This window comes from Pygocentrus nattereri, chromosome 3, assembly GCF_015220715.1.
Source record: "Pygocentrus nattereri isolate fPygNat1 chromosome 3, fPygNat1.pri, whole genome shotgun sequence".
Taxonomy (NCBI): domain Eukaryota; kingdom Metazoa; phylum Chordata; class Actinopteri; order Characiformes; family Serrasalmidae; genus Pygocentrus; species Pygocentrus nattereri.
This window is the reverse complement of record NC_051213.1, coordinates 25,287,895-25,314,451: the sequence shown is the minus strand read 5'-3', so window position 1 is coordinate 25,314,451 and position 26,557 is coordinate 25,287,895. Positions and strand designations below refer to the sequence as shown.

Genomic DNA, 26,557 nt, shown 5'->3' with positions numbered 1-26,557 from the left:
CTGAGAAAAGCATTATTCCTAATTTGATGAAGGAAATGAAACCAATAATAAGAAAAATAACATTTTAAACTACTATTTCCTACAACTTTGGGGGTACTGAAAAACACTATCAATGAGCAGGTTTTGAGTAAATAGTCTTTCATACAAAAAGCACATTAGCAAAGCACATGGTTGTATTACACGAGTCATATATAATTACAAAGTTGTGCCTGTGTTCATTTGCACAGAAGTGCTTAGTAGATAACTCACCACATTGGCCACCACCCAAAAGTGTTGGTAGACTGTTAACAATTAGTGGCTCTCTTAGTAAACATTCCCCTTGGGTGACTACTGAGGCCTAATGCATTACCAATGCTGGCATTGTAGCTACATTTTGAAAATGAAGGGGAAAGATTTTCAATCAAAACATGTCTTGATCGAGTACATCTGGAAGTGTGGAAAACAGGTACGTTTCATTTTTCACCATATCATTTCTTTAAGGGGTTAACTACTTTTCACTAATTTAATATTGACATTAATATAAAATAGTGTTTGCACTTCCAAATGTTTGCTATGTCCAAAGTAAAGGGAGAGCATAGAATAAAGTCAATGAGGATGATTCAACCTTTATATAACTTTACAGCGGGCATAATCATAAGAGATTTTGTGACATGGCCATTTGGGGCCATAAAGAGAAACAGAGAGAGAGAGAGAGAGAGAGAGAGCAATGAATCTAAGGCCAGGGAAACACGATATGCTGCGAGTTTGTCGCAAAGATTGGTATATAAACGGATATTCCCTTTCAGCTGCCAGCAGTCAGTCAAGATGGATGTTAACCTTCTGATGACAATGAAATTCCAATTGTAATCTGCTGGCAAGCTGTGACTGATTCTGTCGTCTTTTACCGCACGACAAGTCACTGCTCCTGCCACGGCCAATACACACTGGCAGAGGCGTGGGCAAGACAGGTCACATGAGAGTCACACAGAGATAAACAGCATGGCCTGGATTCAGGCAAGACTAAACAAGCAGAGTAACGACATGTGATCTATTCCTGAGATAAGCTGTGTATTTAGACCAATACTGCATTTCAATCTAGGGCAGCATCAGGTAACTTAGGAAAATAGGCTTCATGAGGCAACTTGCCTGGAGCTGTAGATGGGGCCTGCAAATACCAAAATCCGATACACCAAAGTTCTCCATTGTTCTGTATGAGAGTCAGTCTTTCCACACAATGTCACATTTAAACAAGCAAATTCCTTCATCAAAAAGGGTCTTAGACTGATCAATCCATGTTATCCCACAATGCTTTAAGGGACTTATGGACAGAACCCTGTTAAATGCAATTAATACCGTAATATGAAAGAAATACATGACCAAATCAAAATACAAATGATCTTCTTTGTTGAGATGCTTGGCTGTTTATGACAATTTTTGCACTTAATCTGCAAATAGAAACTTGAACCTGAGTGGGAGAAAGAGAAGAACAACAAAGAGTGCTCTGATAATGCTATTTCTGCTAGTCACCCTGGAATTTTCACCATCTGTTAGCACCATATCCGCTTTATTGGATTTTGCTGTCAGCCCAACTTTTAATACGGACAATAAACTAATAGCTAAGGCTTGAACTTAAAGTTTCTCTTTTCTTACAGACTTAAATAATAACAACTAGGCTTCAAGGTGTCACGCATGCTCCTATCACAGACCTCTCTCTCCTGTGTACTGATCTCATACCTGTGACCTCTCATTAGTTTTAGTATAAAGCCCAGGCTTTCAGAACAGTTCAGTGTGAGTTAGTGCGTCTTTCTAGAGCTACTGAGCGTTTATTTTGTTTTCTGGTTTTGATTATTCGTCTGTATTTTGCCTGATCCCTTTTGGATTGTTTTTGCCTGTTGTTTTGTTTGTGTTTCTTTACTTGCGGCCCTTTCTGGATTTAACCTGTGCCTGTTTTCTGGCAACGATTCTGATTGATGATTCAAACAGTAAAGCCTTTTTTGGTCTTTTTATCCGCAAGCGCCTGAGTGGTTTTGTCACGTTACACAAGTAGCTCTGAAGCACTGTGAGTTTTTAAGAAGTTTATGCTTGTAAGATTTATGTTCTTGCCATCATCTTCACTAAGCTGTAATGACAGCATCAAACTGGACATTGTCCCAGAATATTGCAGAGACATTTAATGGAGTATATAACATTACCCAGATAACTTAACAAGTCAGCACACTTCCTTTGACTTTGCTAAAAAATAGTTATGAATGACACTTCCCTTCCTGACCAGATATAATCTTAACAGTGTTCATGTCAAAAATAACTTTTAGATAGCTGATCCTGAATCAGATCTTGAATGCATTGTTTTACAGCCACTGTTGTGAGATTTGGCAGCTTTACAAAAAGTTACAAAAAATTTCTTTCAACTTAATGATGAGTTCAGAGTATCTGGTGTAAAATGTTATGCCATTGAGTTGAACTATGTTGTTGTTGCTAATATAAATTCTACAGCACTGGCTAGTTTTACATTAAATCTGATCATTGTTTTTCTCTGAATAGGCAGCTGCTCTCAGGCTGGTGTTGGGGTGTATGTGTGGCCGTTTGGCTGCTTGTGCGGTAGATTCTGGGCCTCTGCAAAGCTGAGTGGCAGGCTGGTTACGCAGTAGATTCCAGGTGAGAAGAGAGAGGCTGTCAGGTGTGGGCAGCTGCACCCAGCAGAGCCCCAGCACCTAATGACGGCTACTTTAATGAGAGTTGATACATGATGAATGTGGCCATATGGTCAGACAGCCTGCCCGAGCCAGGAATACACTTATCTTTTAGCATTTGCCGAGGTAAGGGAACGATCCAGCTCCAAAGTTACTGGAACAGCAGGGAGAGGATGTGACCTTCAATCGTCAAGTGGAGAGGCACTCTTCCACCTACAGTTCACAAAGGTCTGACTGCCATAAATGAACTCTTAGAATGTTAATCTACTTGGTAAATGAACTATTAGTGCTGACTCTAGTGCTACCTGTAACTCAGTGGGTGATAGTTAATTGCCTATCGCTTTACACTGTTCCAAACCACTGAGTGTGATCTATTCATTCAAGTTCATTCCTCTGCCCTGTTAAATTAGTTAGTCTCAATGTCTTGGAAACAGTGAATGTTGAGATGAATGAAAAAGCTGTGGGCCAGCTTTGTGCATACTTTAATGTAATGCATTGTTAAAGAAGAACATGCAGAAAAAGATCAAAATTCTAACATCTTAAAATAAGTCATAGTTACACAATATCCTACAATTTGTGCATTGCAGAAGAGCACCATCTTGAAAAAAGATGATGTAAAATTGTAATATCACAAAATAATGTATAATTACCATATGTCTCATGCTTCAGAATTCAGTCTGTAGATTGTAAAACATGTTGTTTCATACAGCAGTTTTCAATTCTATACTTTAATAGTCTGGAACGGGCGCTGATTAAAAGAGCAATTTGTTCACTTAGCCATGTGTGACCAGAAAAGCACGTTGACATTGCTAGTCTGATCAAGTTTTTTTTTTTTTTTTTAACCAATTTTCTGACTGATTTTCTAGTCACCCACCTAGCTGAGCACATTCCATACAACCTTGCTCCAGCAGATCTATGGACTAGGAATGATGCACGCAGTGTCTCCACAGCAGAGGTGTGCTATGTGTCCCAAGCCCCAATGGACCCACACAAAAAAAATCAGATTACAGGACAGGTTTCGGCCAATTTTTCATGTGCAATGGTCTTATTATTTTCTTCTTTTTTTGGCAATGAGTGATTGTTTATTTGGTAGATTTGTTATTATTGTAATTGTGTTATTGAAAGAGTACGCTAATCATTCCGCACACTTTCATTCACTGCATGCACTCTGTGCACACATTACTGTAGTATAGACTATGTACACAACAAAGCCTTGCTTACATCTTACTAACTGTTCACCATGGCAGGAATAAAAAAGAGAGCTGGTTGTATTAATGCATGTGAGCAGGTTCAGGTCGGGTTCTGGTTTCAGATTTAGCAGTACTAGTTGGGCCTCATCGGGTCAGGTCTCAAAGTCAAGGGCACTGGTCTGGTGCAGGCTTCAATTTCATGCCAGCGCACACCTCTAGTCCATGCAGTACATGGTCACAGAACATGTGCTCATTGGCAAATGTTATATCTGTATCTAATTATTTCATTCCTTCATTTCACAGGCATTCACAGTCGTATATTCAAAGTACATTCACACTGCATACTGGCTGGAGAAATGGAGAAATGCAGAGTATCTGCAGGCTGTCCACGGGCAAAGTGAAATGCTGTGCATTGCATATGGTTCCATTAAAACCTTCATATCCAAGTGCATCCACAAGACTAAATAGCATTTCAATCAGATCAGAACTGTACTCAATCATCTCTCTCTGCTCTTCTCAGATCTCCCATAATCCTGTTTAGTCAGGCTATGTAGCTTTCAGTGTGTGTGTGTGTGTGTGTGTGTGTGTAAGAGAGAAACAGAGAGAAGGAAGATAGATAGACATAGTAAGATAGCAAGAGCTAGAGAGAGCAAGAGAGAGTGAGGGAGAGGGAGAGAGAGAGAGAGAGAGAGAGAGAGAGAGAGAGAGAGAGAGAGAGAGAGCAAGTCATTCAGCTGTATCAGAGTGGCTGAGGCCATATGCTGTCCCTGCTCAAATTTCCTAGCTTGCCTATTCTGGCCCTCTGTGCTTTAGAGGGAGACACATGCTAAGGGTATGTGAGCAGAGCCACATTGTCCTCTCACACCAGATGTTATCACGCTCACTAATTGGCTTAGCAAAAACAAAGGAAGGGCCTGGAATGCCCCTTGCTCACAATAGCAATGTACAGTCCCCTGACCAGGCAACTCACAGCAGCAAACCCCCCGTCTTCTCCAAAACAAGGGTGTACACAAGTAAGGGCGTAACAATACACATATTTCCTGGTTTAATCAAACTTTCAATTCTGAGGTCAAGATTTGAGTACATTTTTTAGCTGATATTTTATGGTTAAAAATTCAGTGTTCCTCAGTGGCTCAACCATCTAAAGCGCTATCATTAAATTTGCTCCCTGGTGATGGCACAGCCATCCGTAGCAAGTAGTCCTATAGAGCATAATTGGATGGGTAGCATGGTCCTCCTTCCCCTCTGTCACTCAGTGCAATGCTAGCCAGTGCAAGCATTCTTTTGCTGACATAACAAAAATGGCAGCTAGCTTTCTCCTCAGAGCTTGTTAGACTATCCAATAACATTGGGATAGATATGTCTTCATGTATATTGTTAATAGAGTTGTAAAAAAAAGATTCTGTGCCTCATGGCAGTATGTTACTAACAGCATCATGCAGCCACATAAAATGCCATAGTGAAAATAACACATGCAAAAATTGATGATTGTCAAAGGAGAGCTTTAGTGGGGTTGCAGCGGAGAGCTCTGTACTCTTCATTTTTGGTTGTATAATATTGGCTGTGCCTGGACTTCAACACTGAGCCATTTGGAGTCCATGAATACAAAAGAAATCACTGTCCAGTTTATTCCACTGCTGTGGTTGACAGCAAAATTTGGGAAAACTGAATCCTTGATGGAATGTTCCACTGTCAGCTGCGGTACATTGCTGTTGCCGCTGATGTTGGTAAAATTTTCAGTTGCTGCTCCATTGAAAATAATAGAATGGTTTTCCATTAACATCCTACCACCAACACATAAACACAACATCATGCTCCCAGCTCAGTATTGTCGAGTGATAGAAGGAGACCTAGCTAGCAAATGGAATAGGACATGACTAAATTTAGTAGACAACTAGGTATAAATCCAATTGATTCTACAGCGCTGTAGTCGTACTACACAGACTGATTTGGCTCAGAACTTTTCAATGCCTGCTGTTCCATTTTTCTAACGTTTGAAAAGCCTTTGAATTTAGAAGCAATTTCAGAAAAAATGTGAATTTGAACCTGTGTGGGTACATATCATAAACCTCGCCCATCCCTTAACGCTGATAGGACGTACCCAGATGCCTAGTTTTAATTATTACTAGTGGTTTCCTTGAAGGATAATGAGAGTCATGTGGAAGAGACCACACTTCAGTGATACAGTTTCACATTTTCAAACACTGTTTTGATCTTCTTTTTTTTTTTGATGCTGTATTGCAAATTCTACACCTTTATGAGACTCCTTACCTCAGTTTAGTCAGTTCATGGGCTTTTTGTATGGAAAGGCTGTTCCACTAGACCCCCTGTTTGTGAGTGTGTATGTGTTATCACATGGAGGTACAGTCCAAACTGCATCAAAAACCTTCAGACAGACCTTGCAGACCCCTGAGAGGATCAGTCTCTCAAGTGTGAGAGAGCTGTTCTACATTTTAATTCAAAAGCATTTTACCCTGAGATCAGTTTCCCAGGGAATGGATTTCCTCACCATCCTCAGGTTTCTTGTTATTGTAACAATTAAGGTATTTTCACGGCCATCCTGTGCAGACAGAACTGTTATAGCCATTAACAGAAGTTGGAACTGAAAGAAAGTAGGAGGCAGAAAAAAATGGGCCACTATATCCACTTAATCTTTATTTCAAAAGAAAACATTTGGACGGAGAATATTTCACAGTTCTCACTGCTCCCTTATTTAACTTCCCAAAGCATTGTTTTGTATGTAGGTAACTCATAAAACAGAAACACCAGGGGCTATTTAGGTTACCTAGTTGGGGTCTGAAAAAAGGCTTTCTGCAGGTCTTGTTCTCTGATGTTGTGTCAAATATTATGTGCTGCCAGATGTGCTAAGTACGATCCAGGCTTGGCACTGATATGCCTAAGTCTGTGGTGTATGGTACTGTAATGCTCCCTTTCATAGCTACTACTCATTATTTTCAGTGGATTTACTTTAAAGCAATGCTTGGCAAATTCTCATTGTGCAGTGTTGCATAGCTTGAGGATTCAAGTAAAAGAACATAATGTGCATCTCACTGCAACAAATCATTGAGCATATTCAAATTCTCCTCGGTTTGAATTGATGAAAAACCTCACTTCACCGTTCAATGTTCTTGCATGCTAGACCGTTCAGAACAGCATAGTTTTCCAGCCTAGTTTTGGTGTATCCTAGGGTTTCAGTCATGTGATTTTTTCTGCTGTGGCTGCCATATTTTGGACTGAAGTTCTGGCTTCGCCACTCCGCATGAACGTAACTAGAGGTAAAAGATTTACCACCTTACTTTGGAAGAGAAAAAACACATTACATTGAGAAAGTCAATAAAATAGGCTCCAAAGCTACCAAATTTGAGTCTTCCTGACACACACATCCCCTCTCCCTGTTCTGCAGAGTCTCTCAAAACATTTAAAAGCACAGAAGCCTACCAGCTCTTCATGTCAGGGTGAGTAAAGGATCCCATGGTGTTGCATAAAGAAGAGACAAAACTCTTTTTTGTCATCGTAGGAAGGGTAAGGCGACATCAGATAAACAGTTGTCCCCCTAACGGAGTTGCAAACAGACAGGTATAAATGTATTTCTCTGTTTCTGGAGATTTAAATGATATTTGAATGGAGAAACATGAATGTTAAATAAAAGACTGAATGTCGTTTGGGTTCTGAAAACTGCATTGTGTATCCACAGACATGATTTTGTAAGTTTGCTAGTGCAGTTAGTTCAGAGTTTCCCAGCTCCAGTCTTGCAAGACCTGCACTACATAATTGTGGATTCCCTGGTTAAAATGCTTTATATTATTAGCTATTTAATCCCTTCTTGAGTTAAACAAGGTGTGAACAGCAGAGAAAAACACTAAACTATACAGTGCAGGGCTCCAAGTCTAGAGTTTTTACACAGAATTAAAGGTCTGTGCAGTCTATCATCATTCTCAAGTCAAGTCAAGTCAGCTTTATGGTCAACATTACAAAATGTACAGGACTTACAGTGTACTGAAACTGCCTTACTCTCAGACCCCATGGTGTAACAATAACAGTAAATAGACGGTAAACAGGAAAAGTGTGAATTTAAATGGACACTAAAAAAGACACTAAACACTAATCATAAAAATGAACATTAATTGTAGAAAAATAGAATAATAAAAAATAATATAAATATAAGAAGGTCCTGAAATTAACACTAAAGTGTCATAAGGCACATAGAGATTAAGGTCTGTGGGTATAAATAGTGCAAATATAAACAGTAGTGCAATTAGAATGGGCTTATGGAGCAGGTGATGTGATGAGTGCGGCTTCTATTGCATCTTGCAGGTGAATCATTCACAAAGCACAGCAAATTGAAGGCATTGCACAGTCACTCCTTCATTCAGCCCTCAAAACGACGGTGTCTATACAGTGTTACACGCATCATGAGAATTGTACGCTGCTGTAAAGTCCAGCAGGTCGCAATATCACTGATAATGTTCAATGTGTCTCCTACAGCCAAACCATTTGGCCTTTTCACACTTTGAATAAATGTGCATTTCTAAGCAATTGGATCACATTCAGATTTCACTTGATCACATGAAAAGATAAGCCAGGACGCAATGAGCCTTATTTATCAAAATCTTCCTACGTTTTGACTTAAATTATTGCTTGAGAAAGGACCTACAAAAAAAGTCATATTCATGATGTGTTCTTAAACCAGAATTGTTCACACCTTTGTGCTCGAGTGTGCGTAGATTGTATTCTTACCTAAGAACAAATCCAAAATTTGTCCACACTGGTGAATGTCAGAATTTTTGTGAAAACTGCTTAAGTGGGTTTAAGAAGAAATTTTGGTAACACTTTCCATGAACGTCACATTTGTAAGCAACACATTTATGACATGTTATAATGCATTCATAAGGCATTTTAAACATGGTTATAAATATTTCTAAAAATGAAGCACACTGAATTACATGGCTACTTTATAGCCATGTTTATTATACATTATGAATGGTTAATATAATGCATTATAAGTAGCATTAATAATACGTTATACTGTCAGTGCCAAAGAAGTCAGTCCCAGCTTGGAGAGCGTAAAGACAAACAAAGTTTACTTGTGCCCTGAGATTTCCAGCATTTTATTTCCCACCACTGGTGCTGTTAGAGCTGCATCTTCAGGGCTTCAGTTCTGACTATTCAGATGCTCCAAACAGGCTGTCCAGCCTAGAATTATTACTATAACATGCTTTTCATAACCAGCACTCTCACTTTAAATGTTAAAACCAAGTACCCTTCAGCCACTCCCTCTGAACCACCTCTGACATCACACTGAGCGTTACTGTGGAGTGAAGGCCTGGAGAGGGAGAGGCGAGAAAGTGCTGTCATTGTAATTTGTTCCATTTCTCTACAGTACAGTAATGCTAGTTTCTGCATTCTGCAGTTGGGCATGCAGTGTTAAGTTAGTGCCAAGCTAATGGTTGTGTACATCATAGAAAGTGTTACTGAAATTTCTTCTCAAGAACAGTTGGGGAATGTAAACAGATTAAAGTTGGATCACTCAATCCTCATACTGAGGAGATCAGAGATGAATTTTGGCATTTAAACAGGGTGTGTTTTTATGATCCCTGTGCAATTACATAAGCAGAAATGCATCTGCTGAGTCCTGACTAGCAGTTGATAGAATAAACAAGGAAACAAAAGATGGAGGATATGCAAGGCTGGAGTTCCCTAAACCAAGTTCCATCATAAAATGAAAGTGTCCAAACCAGGCTTGTTGACTCGTAACGGGGGAAAAAGCAAACAAAAGTAAAGCAGAAATTTGGTCAAGTGAGAAGTGTAAATGAAATCTGGCTAAATAAATCCAGAAACAATCCAGTTATGAAATATATGTTAATGCAAAGTGTGAACATCCTCATTAAGCCATGCAACCATAATCATTTACCTGTATGCTTGGCTACATCATCGTTAGTCATCCTGGGGAACATAAAATTAGTGCATGAGGCGATATTAGTTTGTTTTGGGACACTTGATATGGTGATGCTGCGTATGTTAACACAAAGTCTGCAAACATTTACAGTCATGAATTTACAAAGGTGCCAGTGGTTCATGCCAGTCATAAATATAGTAATGTGTAATGCAGAAACCTTTAGCCAAATGTATCGAATGTCACCCAGGCATTTAAGACATGCCACATTCAGAATCATAAAAAGTGAAATTTGGAAATATGTGAATAATCAAACGTGTGTTAAAATAAAAACAATGGTAAGTGATGAGTTGACAATTAAAATGGGTCAGTAAAGTAAAATAAAGAGACTTCAGAAAAGAATTCAGATCTTTCCATGTTACTTTCTTGTGTTCAGATTCATTTTATTTTCTTACTGAAACAGAAACATCATTGTTAGATTAGTTGATAAATGAAAGAAAAAAACAATAGCTTTATTGATTTGGAAAGTAATTGGTAGTTGAATGTGCTTTGAATGTTTGAAATGAGCATTCCCATGTATTTGTTCAGAGAAGTGCACACACAGAGAAAAATCCAGCTTTTTATTTATGAGCTTATCAGCAGGAAATATTCAGTGTCATTTCAAGCCACAGCATCAGCTGCTTTTATTACACCTGCGTATCATTACTGTCTCTATTCACTTTATTTTATAATAAACTACAGCTTTGCTGTATAACTTAAGCAACTCTGTAAGGTTTGCCTGTAGTGTTACTGAATACACAGAATACAGCCTTCACTATAACACACTGTCAGTGGAGGATTGGAGGCTTTCAGCCCTTTTTAGTCTAGGGAAAAAGTGGACTCTTTAAAGGTCACTGTGTTATTCACAGAGTCTGTGTAGAACCTTAGAAATAATTTCTGAATAAGAGAAACAGATTGTAAAAGTACCCTGAGTGATACTTTGATTTAACATTTTTGATCATTGCTTGCTCATAGAAGAAAACGATTCAGTACCAATATGTCCTTGAAACCTGCACAGGGTCAATAACTGATCCACTGTACACTGACAAAAAAGACGCCAGCTCAGTGCTAACATGTTTTTCTCTAATCTCTCTGAAAGAGATGGCCCTGAAATGACTGGATAAATGGTGGCTATAAACTTAGTTGCCTTGCCTAAAAATCACTGTTGATTTCTTTTCATTGAAAAGAGAGAGAGAGAGAGAGAGAGAGAGAGAGAGAGAGAGAGAGAGATGAACAGTGAGACACATGGAATGTGGCAAAAGACATTCACAATAGAAGGTTTTACATAGTATTGAAAGAGGTTCGATGCCTTGCAACAATAGCAGAACTCTTCTTGGTGCTGTATCAAACCATTTTCCAATGATTGTTTTAAGGAAAATATTGTTACCTTCAGAACAAAAAAATCTCCAGAAATCCTCCATAAATTAAATCTCTAAAAAGGTAACTTTACTGCTAATGTAACCTGATTTATTCAAGTAGTTTTAGATCATATGTCCGTTCACCATGAAATTCAGACACGATGTCAACAGCAGCTGGCATTATCAAGCTATGTTAAAAATTTTAATGTCAAAAATATAGATACAAAGTTCTGACAGTGACTATATGCAAAGTGTTCTCCATCATGCAGTACAAAAAAGTGCCCTGACATTACTTGATTCAACTTTGTAATTTCTACAGAAATAAAGATTTTCCATAAGCATGGAAATACATGCACAAATCAAACGGTTCAGCTGCAGTTTTTGTTTTTTCTTATGTTAGTGTGCTGCCACTGGGGTTTGTTCATGGCTGGCAGAGATTTAGTTGTGGTGAAATTTCCCCCTCCAGCCCATAGAGGGCCTGAACCTTACTGCCAGCATTTCCACAGAAATAAAGATAAGTTACATGAAACAAATTCTTCTTTTTGGCAAAAGTTGATGTATTGTATTGTCAATTCAATGTACAAATTTGACTCAAGTAAAGTCAGCTTTCTTTTTTTCAGTGTGAAGAGTATACATAGTAATAATAATAATTATTACTATTATTGTTGTTATTATTATAAACTGGCAAAAATGTGTTGGGTGTTTCGTCTGGTCAGAGGAAAGAAGACAAGGAAAGTTGGTGGTGGAATGAGGAAGTCCAGGAGAGTATTCAGAAGAAGAAGGCAGCTCAGAAAAAGTGGGATAACCAGAGAGATGAAGGAAGTAGGCAGGAGTACTGTGAGGCTAGTCGCATAGCGAAAAGAATGGTGGCAAAGGCAAAGGCTCAGGCCTATGATGAGCTGTATGAGAGGCTGAACAGTAAAGAAGGAGAAAAGGACTTGTATCGTTTGGCTAAACAGAGAGATAGAGCTGGAAAGGATGTACAGCAGGTTGGGCTGATAAAGGATAGACAGGGAAATGTACTAGTGAGTGAACAGAGAGTGTTGAGTAGATGGAAGGAGTACTTTGAAGAACTAATGAATGAGGAAAACGAGGGAGAGAGGAGGACAACGGGGGAGAGATCGTGGATCAGGAAGTGCAGAGAATTAGTAAGGTGGAAGTGAGGGCAGCTTTAAAAAGGGTGAAGAATGGAAAGGCAGTTGGTCCAGATGACATACCTGTGGAGGTATGGAGATGTTTAGGAGAGAAGGCAGTGGACTTTTTAACCAGGTTGTTTAACAAAATCCTGGAGAGTGAGAGGATGCCTGATGAGTGGAGAAGCAGTGTACTGGTCCCCGTTTTTAAGAATAAGGGTGATGTGCAGAGCTGCAGTAACTACAGAGGTATAAAGTTGATGAGCCACACCATGAAGGTATGGGAAAGAGTTGTTGAAGTAAGGCTAAGGCGAGAGGCTCAGATCAGTGAGCAGCAGTTTGGTTTCGTGCCCAGAAAGAGTACCACAGATGCAATTTTTGCATTGAGAGTGTTGGTAGAGAAGTACAGAGAAGGTCAGAAGGAGCTACATTGTGTTTTTGTGGATCTAGAGAAGGCATATGCATATGATAGGGTGCCAAGAGAGGAACTGTGGTACTGTATGAGGAAGTCAGGTGTAGCTGAAAAGTATGTTAGGGTGGTGCAGGACATGTATGAGGATAGTGAGACAGGGGTGAGGTGTGCAGTTGGAGTGACAAATGGTTTCAAGGTGAAGGTAGGGTTACATCAGGGATCAGCTTTGAGCCCCTTCTTGTTTGCAATGGTGATGGAAAGGTTGACAGACAAGGTCAAGCAGGAGGCTCCATGGACCATGATGTTTCCAGATGACATTGTAATCTGTGGTGAGAGTAGAGAGCAGGTGGAAGAGAATCTGAAGAGGTGGAGGTCGTAAAGGTGGATGACTTCAAATATCTTGGGTCAGCCATCCAGAGCAATGGACAGTGTAGAAAAGAGGTGAAGAAGAGGGTGCAGGCAGGATGGAGTGGGTGGAGACGGGTGTCAGGGCTGATGTGTGACAGAAGGCTAGCAGCAAGAGTGAAATGGAAGGTTTACAAGACAGTAGTGCGTCCTGCTATGATGTATGGTTTGGAGACTGTGGCTCTGTCTAAAAGACAGGAGGCTGAGCTGGAGGTGGCGGAGATGAAGATGCTGAGATTTTTCGTTGGGAGTAACAAGGATGGACAAGATTAGAAATGAGCAGATCAGAGGGACAGTGAAGGTGGAGCAGTTTGGAGATAAAGCCAGAGAGGCCAGGTTGAGATGGTTTGGACATGTGTTGAGGGGAAATAGTGGATATATTGGTCAAAGATTGTGGGAGATGGAGCTGCAGGGCAGAAGGAGAAGAGGTAGACCTCAGAGAAGGTTTATGGATGTAATGAAGGTGGACATGGAAATGGTTGGTGTAAAAGTAGAGGAGGCAGTAGATAGGGCAAGATGGAGGCAGATGATCTGCTGTGGCGACCCCTAAAGGGAGCAGCTTAAAGAAGAAGAAGAAGAAGAAGAAGATTGTTGATAATGATATTATTGATACTGTTGATAGTATTGATGCTGTTGTTATTGTTATTATTGTTATGTATACTCTCCACACTGAAGAAAGCCTCTTTGAACTCTTGAAGAACATAGGAGAAATGTTTGGAGAGAAGAGAAGAGAAGAGAAGAGAAGAGAAGAGAAGAGAAGAGAAGAGAAGAGAAGAGAAGAGGAAGCGTGACACAGACAGCTGGATAAGTAGGAGGTTATGTTGAGAGAGAAAAAGGCTCAGTACAGCTGTTATGCTGGCAGTAAGGTTCAGGCCCTCTATGGGCTGGAGGGGAAAATTTCACCACAACTAAATCTCTGCCAGCCATGAACAAACCCCAGTGACAGCCCACTAGCATAAGAAAAAACAAAAACTGCAGCAGAACCGTTTGATCTGTGCATGTATTTCCATACTTATGTAACTTTTACCGCATTGTTCCTTTAGATAAAGGCTTAAGATGGGGCCCACTGGGCCACAGGTTGTTTAGACTTATGTTACCATCTGATTACACAACTTATGTGTGACAGTGCTTGATCAGAACAAACGTATGAATGTACTCTGTGAGGAGAGACACTGTGGGATGGACCTGTTATCCATCACAGCACATCATCTTTCAGAGGGTTCAGCAGGCTTCATTTTGGCATGTTAACACTGACTCCTGCTGGGCGAATACAGTACTGTCAACAAATAAGGTCACGTTTGTTTCCAGAACGTTGACTGGATCACAGACAATGGTGTAACTAGGATAATAGGGACTGAGGCCTGGAGTCAGGGGGTCATTTAGAGGGACAGTGGCCCACTGTCTAGTCGTCGTGCCCCACTAAACCCACTACTTTTTATAAATACTTCTACAGTGACAGGCAGCAAAAGGAAAAAACTAAAGTTTGTGCGTGTTGCTGCTCTTAGAGGCACAAATAAGTGTTTGCATGCATCATAGAAATGCACTGTTCATTTTTCTTAGGCTTATTTTCCTTTTCTTAAGCCCCCCCCGCCCCCCTCCTTGTGTCCCCAGTGGTTTTCATGTCCCCCACTCAGAGTTTTGTTCTAGCGGTGGGCTGTAGGGGCCTCAAAATGAATAGATTCCCCATACAAAAACATTCCATGTATACATAAAGCAACAAACTAGTTTACTTGTTTATTTGCAATAGACCTCTGAAGTCATGTGTCATTCTGTTGCCTGCGTTTTGACCATAGTAGGAACTGCAAATCTAAGCAGATTTTCTCGATGAGCGTTTTCAAAAATCACCTCAGTCGTGCCCTGTGGTTAACTAAAATGTTCCAAACTTGTTACAGATTGTTCTGTGTGTGTATCACCCCACCTCTCCCCCTAAGAATCACCAAATCCTCCAAATTACAAGGTTGCTTAGCAAATAACAAAAAACTTTAACACTATTTATAGTAACACCAACAACTCAAACTATAGGCTACTACTGCCAAAGCAACTGCCAAACTTGGCAAAGCTTGATCTGTGTTGGGTGTTTTGGTGAGACTGCCATGATGTCAGTTCGGTGCACAGCAGTGTTAACTTGTGTGTAGCTATAATGATATTTTGAATCCTTAATGAGCTCATTATTAAGAGGATCCAGGAACATTCAGAAGAATAATGTATGTACAGCAAAACCGTAGTTTGGCTTTGGAACTTTTTTGTCCAGCAACAACAACAACTCTGTTGTTTTTCTCAGTGAAAACCAGCTCAGACCTGCAGTTTCTAATATGGTCATGACACTGACTATAGAATTACTTCAGATATTGCTGTGTCTCAAGTTTATACTCTTCTGTCTGCTAATAATGAATCATATTATTAAGTTACTGCAGCTACCAAAGAGGTGTAAAATTTCACAAGCAGAAATAGTAACACACACAATGTACAATGTAACTGTACATATCATAGCTTTTATTTCATAAACTTACATTACTGTACAAAACTGTATATTGGAATGGTGCAACACCAGTGTATACTAATGTGTATGTTGTGTGTGTGTGTGTATGTATATATATATATATATATATATATATATATATATATATATATATATATATATATATTTGTACTTCTGGTATATTTAAGTACTACAGGGGGGATATGCACCTAAGATTTTCACACCTTTGCACCTGTGTAAATATGATGTGACAATAAACGTGATTTAATTCGCTTTATTAAGGATCCAATAATGCTGTTAAGAGGCCTCATCGCCAGTGTCCACCCCATACTATAAACCCTAATATGTTTACCCTGCAAGTGTCCTGCAAAATGTCCTAAAAGTGATTTTAAAGTGGATTAAAGTGAATTTAAAGATGTTCACCTTTTAATTTTCTGGAATATTTCTTTGCCGTGTCTGCTTTGTTGTTTGGAAATAATGTAACTGAAGGGCTTCACCATAGGTTAGCATAACTACTGGGAGAATTTGACTGATTGGCAGGGATGAGGGATGCTCTTTTGAAGGCTGTCATCTCTAATCAGAAATGCTAATTTCACCTTATTAAGTGCTCACTGAGGCATGCACGCACTTCCTGAAATGCACTGGAGCGATATTTAGGGTTTGCATGGCAGGATACTACGCAAAACACATTCTTATACCAACATGCAAGAAATGCATTAGATTCATGCATCTTGAGAGTAACCAGTGACAGCAGTGCTGATCACAGCAGGAATCTGGAATAGCAGGGGGTCAGGATGCAGTCAGAAAATGATTAAAGAAACATATTATTTCCATGCCATATTGCCTTCTCTCCTGAGATCCCTGGGTGTGTTTTTTTTTTACACCTCTCTGCTTTTCCTGTTTTAATCAGCAGGATCTATTTACAAAGTCAGTGTCTCATGAATAATTCCACAAGCACTTCGGGACAGAAACAGAAACACTGAAATTTAACAGTGGCCGTGCTGATTTTCTGTCATGAATCATTTAGGAGGGGGCAGTGTGGAGAATGTTCTGGTTATTTTGTACGTTTCCCTCACTACAATATATAGTATTACACTTACAGTGTATGTCATTGTTAATTCTCTTCTTTGCAGCCTTATAATTACACCACCATAGCTAGCTATAATTGCACACCAGCAAGTTTTGGGCCATGATTTATTGTATGGAGCTGCAAAACAACAATTAGCATAATAGCTTTGGCAAGCTTATGACCTCCTATATTTTGCCTGCAAATTGCAGATTGGCAAGTAAATTATTTTCATATTCTTCGGGTAAATAGGAGAGAATGAACAAGGAGGGTAAATTTGATGTTTCAAGTCGTGATTATTTTTGTAATTTGTTGTAATGAATCTCTGGATTGGTCGGAGTGCTAGTAGTGCAAATGAGCACTTAATTTAGAAACTAAACATGGACATGCATTTTAATGGCATCATTTGCATACATTACATTGTGCTAAATGTGTGTACTAACAAACTGGAGTGCACAGGATTAATTAGTAGGCTGACCTGCTAAACACAGTTTAGAAGATGATGTTGGCACCTACTTATCCTCTCTGCTTTTCTTGACTGCTCAACTTTAACCCTTTGAGAGCTCTCACCCTGTTCCCCCCCAAATCAGTTCAGAGCATGCAGGAGTGATATATCCCCAGGCATTCCTGTAGCAGTTTGTGATGCAAAATATCTGGCCTCTGACTCTTTTTTCCTTTTCTCCCCCAAAGGGAGTGAAATATTCACAGATGTTCTTTCTCAAGCACAGTGGCATTGTTCATGCTTCATAGAGCAGAATAAAAAAAACTGTGCTAATATATAACAGTGTTCTCTGATCCTGCTATTGCATATATTGAGAATCAACACTGTGTCTAAAATTAAATAAGATGTGTGTTTGTGTGTTAGGGCTGCTGTGCATGTGTTTAGGGCAGATGTCCTATCTGCATAATTACTGTCATTATGGTGGACACCAATTCCCTTAAAATGATTTCTCTAGGTAGTAACAAAATGAGGAAGGACAAAACATGTTTCAAACACCCATCAGGCAGGGAATATTGTTCCGGGTTGAGTTTATAAAGTGATTACATGCAAAATAATTGAAGCTGTGATGATCTCTTTGGGGGAGGACACTGAAAAGAGGCAGGCTTAATAACATGTAATAATATAATGTAGTACAAAGAGTAACTGTCATGTTAGTAAAACAAACCACAGGTATTCAAACTTTCACAAGGACAAATGAATAAAAACATCAAACATACCAGTGGCCCTTTGTATAGTATGAACATTTTATGATGGCTGAACCAATAAAAATGGTACTTGGAATAAAATGTACTAACATTACATTAAATTAAAAGTCATTTTGCCATAGTTACCAGTTTGAGTTTTCTGACAGTGACAATATGGAGGGATGCAAATAACTTCAGCAGAACTGAAGAACATTACTTGCCATACTTCACGTACTGCATGCATGATGACCTGTGGAATGTGTATATTGAAAAGTTTGTAGACACTTGCTCATGATGTTTCTTCAGTCAAGGTTATTGATAAGGAATTTGTACCCACTTTGCTGTAGTAACATGATCTACTTTTCTAGGAGGGCTTTCACTAGATGTTGGATTTGATAGAACCTGGCCACAAGAGCATTAGTGAGGTCAGTTACTGATGTTCGATGATTCGTTCTGGATCTCAAACTACACTCCAACTCATCTCAAAGGAATGGAATGGTGCTCGATCACTCCAGTTCCACTGCTCCATTGCCCAATGTAGAGCACCCCATTGTATTGTTAATGCTGTTAGTACGCATTATGGAATAGCTGGATATTTTTGCTCATAGGTCTGGTTTTGCTGACCCAGATTAAGCTTAAGTATAGACTAAACAGAATTTCCAATGAAAAGCCCAGAATCAGGGTGGGCATGTAGCGGTATACAAGTATTAGGAATTTGTATTCAGAATACAAAAAATAAGTATCTGTATTTATTACAAGATAAGTTTTGTTAGGACATTAGTCAGAATATAGTTACTTTTTACATTTTTAGGGGAATACTTTTAGAATACTTCCCCACTTTAACAAAAGTGTTTTAAAGAAACACCATCAATGCTTATTAACTATTTAAAAATCATTGCACAGTATGTAAAGATGTACTGTAATGAGTAACAGCTTTTTTATAAATACTGAAGTCTCTGCTAAAGCCTGAGTAGCCGGATATTAGTCTCAGCATCACTGAACTCTTTTGAGGGATGATGGAACGGAACAGTCTCCCCTGTAGTGGGCATGTTCCTGAGTGAAAGCTTAGCATCAGTGTTGTGCTGGACCCACTTCATAATCAAATCTGAAAGATTTTGTTATGGGACTATGGCAATTTGTTGGTTTAGTTCATGAGATGGCAGTGAGTTTGTGGGAGCAGCAGCAGACATAAGCAGGCTGATATTGATCTATTATAGACTCATCTGAGAATATGTTGATTTACTGATGAGTAACTATGATCTGTAAATAGAAACTCTGAAAAGTTCACCAAGACATTTATCTTGTGGTAATTGCAAATCAAGACGTTGCTTGGTTAGCATGTTAATAACCAAAAAAAAAAGAACTACTTAGACCTTGAACATTAACAGTGCCTTCACTTTCCTAATATCATTGACATCTATGCCCTTTTGTTTACAAATGAGTTTAGCAAACAAAAGTGCTTGCACAAATTTAATTCTCCAGGCAATGCACTCAGCTGCATTCTAATGAGATCAACATCATAACATTTAGCATTGTCGGTCTGACAGAAATGAACACTGGCTAGTAAATAGAGAACAGCTTCGCATTGTAGAGCCTTTTAATCATCTAAATGACATCCAAGCTTCAAATTCAAGGTGTCTTTGAAGAGAAGGTAACCCATCACAACTGTTATTAACAAGATTCAAGGGTACATTCAACTGGATTATGTAGCCTATTGACAGCATGAAAAGATGAAAAACACCAACAGAGCTTCAAAATATAGAAGAAAATAGAAACGTGGCAAACAAGGTTTGAGGAGCATTAAAATGTTTAAAATGTGAATATACACTCATTAATGAGAACCAGATCACTGAGATTGAGGTGCTCTTGCTGTTTTCTTCCTCTGAAGCATCGTATGAGACAAACTTGTGGAGATGCAAACACACTGAGATCTCTGAATAAGGTGCTGCAGATGTGTTTGAGGGAGAATAAGACATATTTACACTTATGAGGTTCTTAATCCTCCTTACAACTGCGTTGGACAGTGCGTCATTACAAAAGTTGAGGAATAAGCATGTGGACATAACAAGATAACAACATAAAAAGAACTCTTACATCTGATCTTTTATCTAGAGCAAGACAACCACAATTGGTGTGACACAAGCATAGAATGAAAGCATTTTCTTTGTTTCTTACAGTTCTAGATAATAACTGACTCTCCCTAAAATCTGTAAAAAAAAAAAAAAAAAAAGAAAAAAAGGAAAAAAAAGCCTTTCAGCTGACCACCCTTCTGTTTAGTAAGGCTGTCCAATACAATTCAACACACAAACACACACACACACATCTTCTAAACCGCTTGTCCGTCTGGCTCACGGGGGTGTTGGAGCCTGTCCACAATTCAAGTCAAGTCAATTCAATTCAATCCAATTCAGTTCAGTTCAGTTTAACTTTATTGTTACTATACATATACTGGTGCATAGACAGTGTGTACAAAATGTGTGAAATTTATACCCATTGCAAATGATAGTAGTAAATAATAAGTAGAGTAAAATAAAAATAATCAACCAGTAAAAAATACATTTAGAAAATTACATTAAATACATTATAAATACATTTAGAAACTTTAACAATGCATCTAACTGTTGTGCTCAGCAAAGCTCAGGATTCGGTTTCCTTGATATGGGTCCTGTAAAACAAAGAATTAAGCTTTGTTATTTTATATATATTTTATATTAAATATATTTGTATATATATATATATATATATATTTAATTATATACAGCCGAGTTTCCCAGAAGCATTTTATGCATTAAGTTGATCTTAACTAGTAGAGAGAGTGTTCAGTGTGATGCTCGCTCTACCATTTAAGAATCATTTTGGCAAGATAGTTTTGGGAATCCCAGACCAGACTAATTAAAAAGCTAACAAACTAAATACAATAATAATAATAATAATAATAATAATAATAATAATAATTATTATTATTATTATTAACTTTTATTGTTTATTTTATTCTTGTTTTGTTGTGGTTATAATCGCTATGACTATGAACAGGACTTGTATCTTGAAAGGCAGACATGTTGCTATGATGTCATTGGCGTGGTCTTTGAAGATGGCCAGCAGCGACAGCGCGCCGACAGCAGAGCCTGTCGGACCCGAGCAGGGCGACGCTTACGATAAGAAATGTATTTTCTGTAAAATTGTGAACAGGGAGGTGGACACTGAGCTCCTGCACCGTGTAAGTTAGAGAAGGAGTGTTTTAGCGTACATGTGAATTCCTGTGAGGTGGTTTTAGCCAGCTAGCCTTACACATAGCTCATAGCTCCTTCAGCTAATCTGATCCTTATCCAACACACAACCTCTGCGAGCTGCTGCTGACAGAAGTCCTCGCCAAGAAAACCCACTGCTCGTCAGTCAGTTGATTGACAGGTGTCGGATAATCGCCTATATAAGTAGAGCTCATCTGTTATGAAAAAGAACTGACATTAACGCAGCTAGTAAAACAATAACGCAGGAATTCCTCCAAGTTTCCCATATAGATAAGCTAGTTACAGTAAATCCGGACAGTGTTTAGTACACGTGTGTTTTTATACATTACTATAAGGACTATTTTAGATGTAAATATTATTATAGAATTATTATAGTAATGTTTTAGATAATGTAGTATTCTTACAGTTTCTTATAGGATTACTTTAGATCTTTTTCTCAAGGTTTTCACTGCTGTGACTTCTGTAATACCATAATATATACTGAAGGTTACTGGTATCGATTAACTGTCTCCTTACTGTCGAGAGTATTTATGACGAGGTAACTTAGCTTTTTAGATGGTTCAAGGTGATTGACCTGCATCACTTTGCTTGGTTGGTGTGTTAACCACTGTAGTCATTGAATCAGACCAGAGCAGACGTATTTTTTAAAATACAAATGGCTTTTAAGTGACTGTACAGAAGAAACGCATTTGTCCATTTTATTAAGAGTAAAAGCTAGGCACATACTGCAAACTACAGGAAAACAGTACACAGGGCTGCCTGTAACAGCTGGAAGCTGGACTTTTCTTCCAGATGTGCTTAAAAGGTATCATGTTATGTTTTATGTTTTCCGCGGCATGCTTGTGTTTAGTGTTTGTTCTTTTTCAGGATGAAGAAATATCCTGTTTCAGAGATATAAGACCTGGGGCTCCTCATCACTATCTCATTGTCCCAACAAAACATGTAGGAAATTGTAAATCGCTTCGAAAAGAACATATTCCACTAGGTAAAAGCACAATACTGCCCAAAACATTCAGTAACAGTAGGGATATGCTACAGTACTGCGCTTACCAAGTTATTAGGATATTACAGAATAAGATCTGTTCTGTTGCAGGCTCTGAGAGTACTCATCTGTGTATCTCTTCAACTGTTTTTCTTAGTGGAAAAGTTGGTGGAAACTGGGAAAGATATTCTTCAGAAGAACAATGTCACAGATTTAAGTGAAGTCAGGTAAAACGAATGAAGTTAAACACTTTTCCACCTGAAAGTTCTTATTTTTCTCTGTATAATCTGTACTGTGGTCTTTTTTTGTCTGAAGTGTAACGTATAATGTGTGTTAGGTTTGGGTTTCACTGGCCTCCATTCCACTCTGTTGTACATCTGCATCTCCATGTTCTGGCACCTGTCAGTCAAATGGGCTTCATGTCTCGCTTGATCTTCCGTCCAGGCTCCTACTGGTTTATTACGGTGAGCACTGTAAATAGACACTGTAAGGGTTGTTTTAGACTTTCCCTTTGAACATGTTTTCATACAGTTCAGTTTAGAACTACTCTGTCAGTTTGTTTTGTGTGAGCTTTTGTCCAGATTGTAAGAAGCACCATTATTTTAAATTGAGTTGCAGCATAGAATGAAAACCTCTTTTGTTTACAACTGCTCTGAACACTGTGGCTTTAGTTAAATCCAGCCCTTCAGCTGATCTAGTTTTGCCTTTTAGTAGGGATGTCCCCTTATAACCAATTTTATAAATAAACAGATTCAGAGATTCACCTCTTGTGGATACTTCAATATCAAAAAGAAAAGGATTTTTGCTTGGTCAGAAATATGTGTACCTATCACCTTACTGGGGATCCTACGTACACTTTCCTACATATGGTCCCAGGCATAATTATTAAAGTCAGTGCACCAGCAAATTCTTACAGATGTTATATAGATGAGAAGAAAATACTAAGCAAAACATTACACTGTATAAACAAAATACACTTTGGTTAATGTCATGTTTCCATATTGCAGGCAGAACAGTTGCTCCAAAGACTGACCTCGATGGACTAAGAGAAGAAAGAAAAGTCACATATCTTGATGCTGGGGATGTCTGTGGATCTACTGTGTTGACAAGAGGTGATGCTCAAGTGCCTCAAGATTTTTAATGATGATTATTTAGGCATTATTGCTTGCATCTGAGCCAACAAGACAAACTGAGTAAATTTGCAGCTACTTTAAAATCCTGTTTACGAGCTGAACTTGAGTAACAGTTATTTTGGCTATTAAAGTGAACTGTTTATTGAATGCTTGAGAATGCTTGTATATCACTATTCCTGATTGAGGTGTAATTCAACTATTACTCATGCCTACGTGAGCATCTATGCATAGAGAGTAGTTCTTACACAGAGATAGAGATGTACACGTCCTCCACATATTATCATCTTCAAAAATACTTGTATATCAAGGGTGTGATGAGTTGATAGGTTTTTAAAAATGTAACTCATTCCAATGGAAATCATTCTGAATATACATGACCTAATTAGAATAAACATTAACATTACCTGAGATTAGTTAATATACAATGTAACCAGGTTGAATCCAAGTTGAGCCCGATGAATACAGGATTGCGTGTTGTCTAGTACTTGTGAATGCTGCCTTGTAAACATAAGTCAAAACAACATAACCAGTGAAGGAGATAATCATATGACCAGAAAATGTACTGTAGTATTCCACTGTTTCTACAAGCTTTCATATGAGCCAAGAGCCTGTTCTTCTAACTTCTTCTAATTATTTAACGTCAACAGAGTGTACCAGATCCTATTTGTAGAGTGCACCACTACTTGTAATTGACTGAATGGATATGTGTGGGTGAAATATGTACTGCTTACTCATTGGATCCATTCAGTCCTCATTAGACTTTCATACTAAGTGCTGTATTGCAAAACATGAATGATTAATGTTGTTAAAAATGCAGGATTATAAATTACTTGATTGCTTGTGTGGATGTATATATAATTTAAAGTAAATTGAATTAAAACCTGAAGTGATTACTTTTTTTTTCCCCCAACACACTTATGTAAAAGAGCATTACTTTAATACTCTCTGATTCAGTACCAACGGGTCCACTATGTGTATCAAGTAGAGTTTGCTCCAAGCATGTATTATACTTACACAAATCTACAAATTATCATGTGCTTTAAGATAAGATTTTTTATTAGTCCCACAGTGGGGAAATTCTCAGTGTTATAGCAGCAAAGAGACAGCAAGGCACTCAAGAAAAAGAGAAGAAGTAACAAGAAGAGAATTAACAAGCAAGTAATTTACAGGATCAGTGTGCAATTCAGGATAAAATAGTGGTCACATCTCCACTGGATTTGCTGTCAAGCTTATATTAAAAGCTATGTCAACACTATTATTGTAGGTAAAAAATTTCCCTACTTAACCCCTTATTTTCTTGTTTGAATAATGAAATCACCAGACTGTGCTGGACTCTGGACCTTCTTTGATCAGAATTGATGAATTCTGCTCTATGGTCTAGACATGTCGGCTAATTGTTCATTTGAACAGCTTGTTCTCTTGCATACATAGTGTCACTCTTCACGTTCAGTTACTGAAGCAGTGAGATTAGCACTTGGTCATCTCTTCCTTGCCACAGCATCTCCCCCTCAAAATGAACCAGCCCCTGCCTCCGGGCTCGCAGCAGGACCCCCACCACCTTGTTAGAGACACTCACATAGTGTTCAAACAGTGCTCCGAACTGCACAGCTGGTCTGCCGTCCTCTTGCCTCTTGCCAATTTCTCGAATGACCTGACACAGTTGCTGAACCTCTTTGCTGACATGCAAGTGAGCGTCCTGCCCTCTCTGCTCTGTTTTAGAGCCCTCCGGTGGCCTGCCGTAACCCTGCTGACCCCGCTGCAGCTGCACAGCTGGTGCTTTGTTGTTGCTGAAGGGATTGTGTTTTTGATACTCCTGATGATCACTGGACCATTTCATCCAGCTCTGTGTTAATCCCTTAACAGAAACCTCACCGGTGTCTGCTGTGCCTTCACACGGCTCTGGGGACCCATTTATCTCCATGGTTTACTTCACAGTGCATACAGCCACTTTTTCATAGCAGCCTCCTCTGGAACAAGACACAGTATGAACCAGGTAGTGTTTCTTCAGCTCTGCAGAGGGAGGATTCAGGTTTATGTTTTATACAGTGTATGAAGCAATATGGGTCACAAATACTGCTCCTGAATGATAAGACCCTTCTTCTACTTCCAAATAAAAAATACATAACCCATTTAGAGTATTTATTTTGGCTAATTTAGAAATAATTTAATAGTTAACATGTAAACAAAGTCATGAAGGGGTTTAACTTATGAAGTCAGAATCGTTCACAGTGGACATCCAGAACAATTTCATGCTCTGAAAACATTACATGATTATGAACATGCTGCCTGATGTTTGAAACATTACGAGACTGTTTTTAAATGTATTTTTAAAAACATTAATGGTTAAGAGGAGCTTGGATATTGGATATTGTAAGGAAAAACAGCATCCAAGGACAACGTGTTCTTTCAGATGTGACAGTATTTTATCATTATCAACACTATACAGAAACTCAGAAGACGTGCGGTGGTTTTGGACAGTAAATAAAATGTATTTGCGTTATAGACAATGCAGCCCATGGTTCCTGATAGCTTAACTGTACAACAAAATATGAATTGACACGTTTCTCTACAGTGCACCATTTTTCATAAAGCCATCTGGAATAACTTTATATTTTAGCCCTGGGTTTATGCAGAAATTTTGAAAAATTGTTGGCATTATCCTTTAAAGTGTCCCTACCCGATGGCCCACATACCGAAATCCACTACACTCTACGAGTAAGAGCTCGAACAACAGTGACCCTTTAAATAATTTAACATGCACAGGGTCAGATCAACAGACTGTAAACAGCACTTGTCTCTGTTCTTAAATAAAATGTAGGCTGTTTAGTGAGCTACTCGTACAGCACAGTGCATTTTTACCCATTTATGGGCAATAGGTTGTAACGCAGCCCACTCCAAGAGAAAACACGTTAAATTAAAGCACAATTAGTTTTATGTCTAGTAAACATTCAGAGTATAAAGGTAAGCAGTGACAGCTATAGCCAAAGACAGTGCTGTCACACTGGAGCAGTGGCTGGATCTACACACCAAGAAAGTAGTAAAAGATAAACAGAAAAAGGAGGAGAAGTATTTAAAAATAGCGAGAGAAAAGGAGTCGTGTGTGTGTCAGATCACAGAAGTGTTGAGGAGCAGATGTCCACTCACCTCCTCTGTGATCCAGAGCCGCCCTGTCAGCGCAGAGCTGAGCCGAGCTGCAGGGTCACCGACTGACCCGTAAAAACTCGGTACTGACACAGCCGGAGCTGCTGACCCGCTTCTAGACCTGCTGTTCTTACACGGTACCGCGACACGAGAGACTCGCCTAGTTTAAATCAGATTAGGAGTTAAATTTAGTACTGAAATCCTCCGACACACGTCCGAGGATG

At 38.8% G+C, this 26,557-nt stretch overlaps 2 protein-coding genes across 2 annotated transcripts; one reads left to right on the top strand and one right to left on the bottom strand.

Moving 5' to 3' along the window:
• Positions 1-20,443: 20,443 nt before the first annotated feature.
• si:dkey-29b11.3 (actin-binding Rho-activating protein-like) lies at positions 20,444-26,546 on the bottom strand. Its single transcript, XM_017709170.2, has 3 exons — positions 26,337-26,546; positions 24,769-25,202; positions 20,444-20,494 (listed from the first exon to the last, which is right to left on the bottom strand). The coding sequence occupies exons 2-3, from the start codon at positions 25,111-25,113 to the stop codon at positions 20,444-20,446; spliced, it is 396 nt and encodes a 131-aa protein (XP_017564659.2). The 5' UTR covers positions 25,114-25,202; positions 26,337-26,546.
• hint3 (histidine triad nucleotide binding protein 3) lies at positions 20,889-24,078 on the top strand. Its single transcript, XM_017709131.2, has 5 exons — positions 20,889-21,046; positions 21,945-22,062; positions 22,217-22,286; positions 22,397-22,523; positions 23,067-24,078. Exons 1-5 carry the CDS (start codon positions 20,894-20,896, stop codon positions 23,103-23,105), a joined length of 507 nt encoding a protein of 168 aa, XP_017564620.2. The 5' UTR covers positions 20,889-20,893; the 3' UTR covers positions 23,106-24,078.
• Positions 26,547-26,557: the final 11 nt, after the last annotated feature.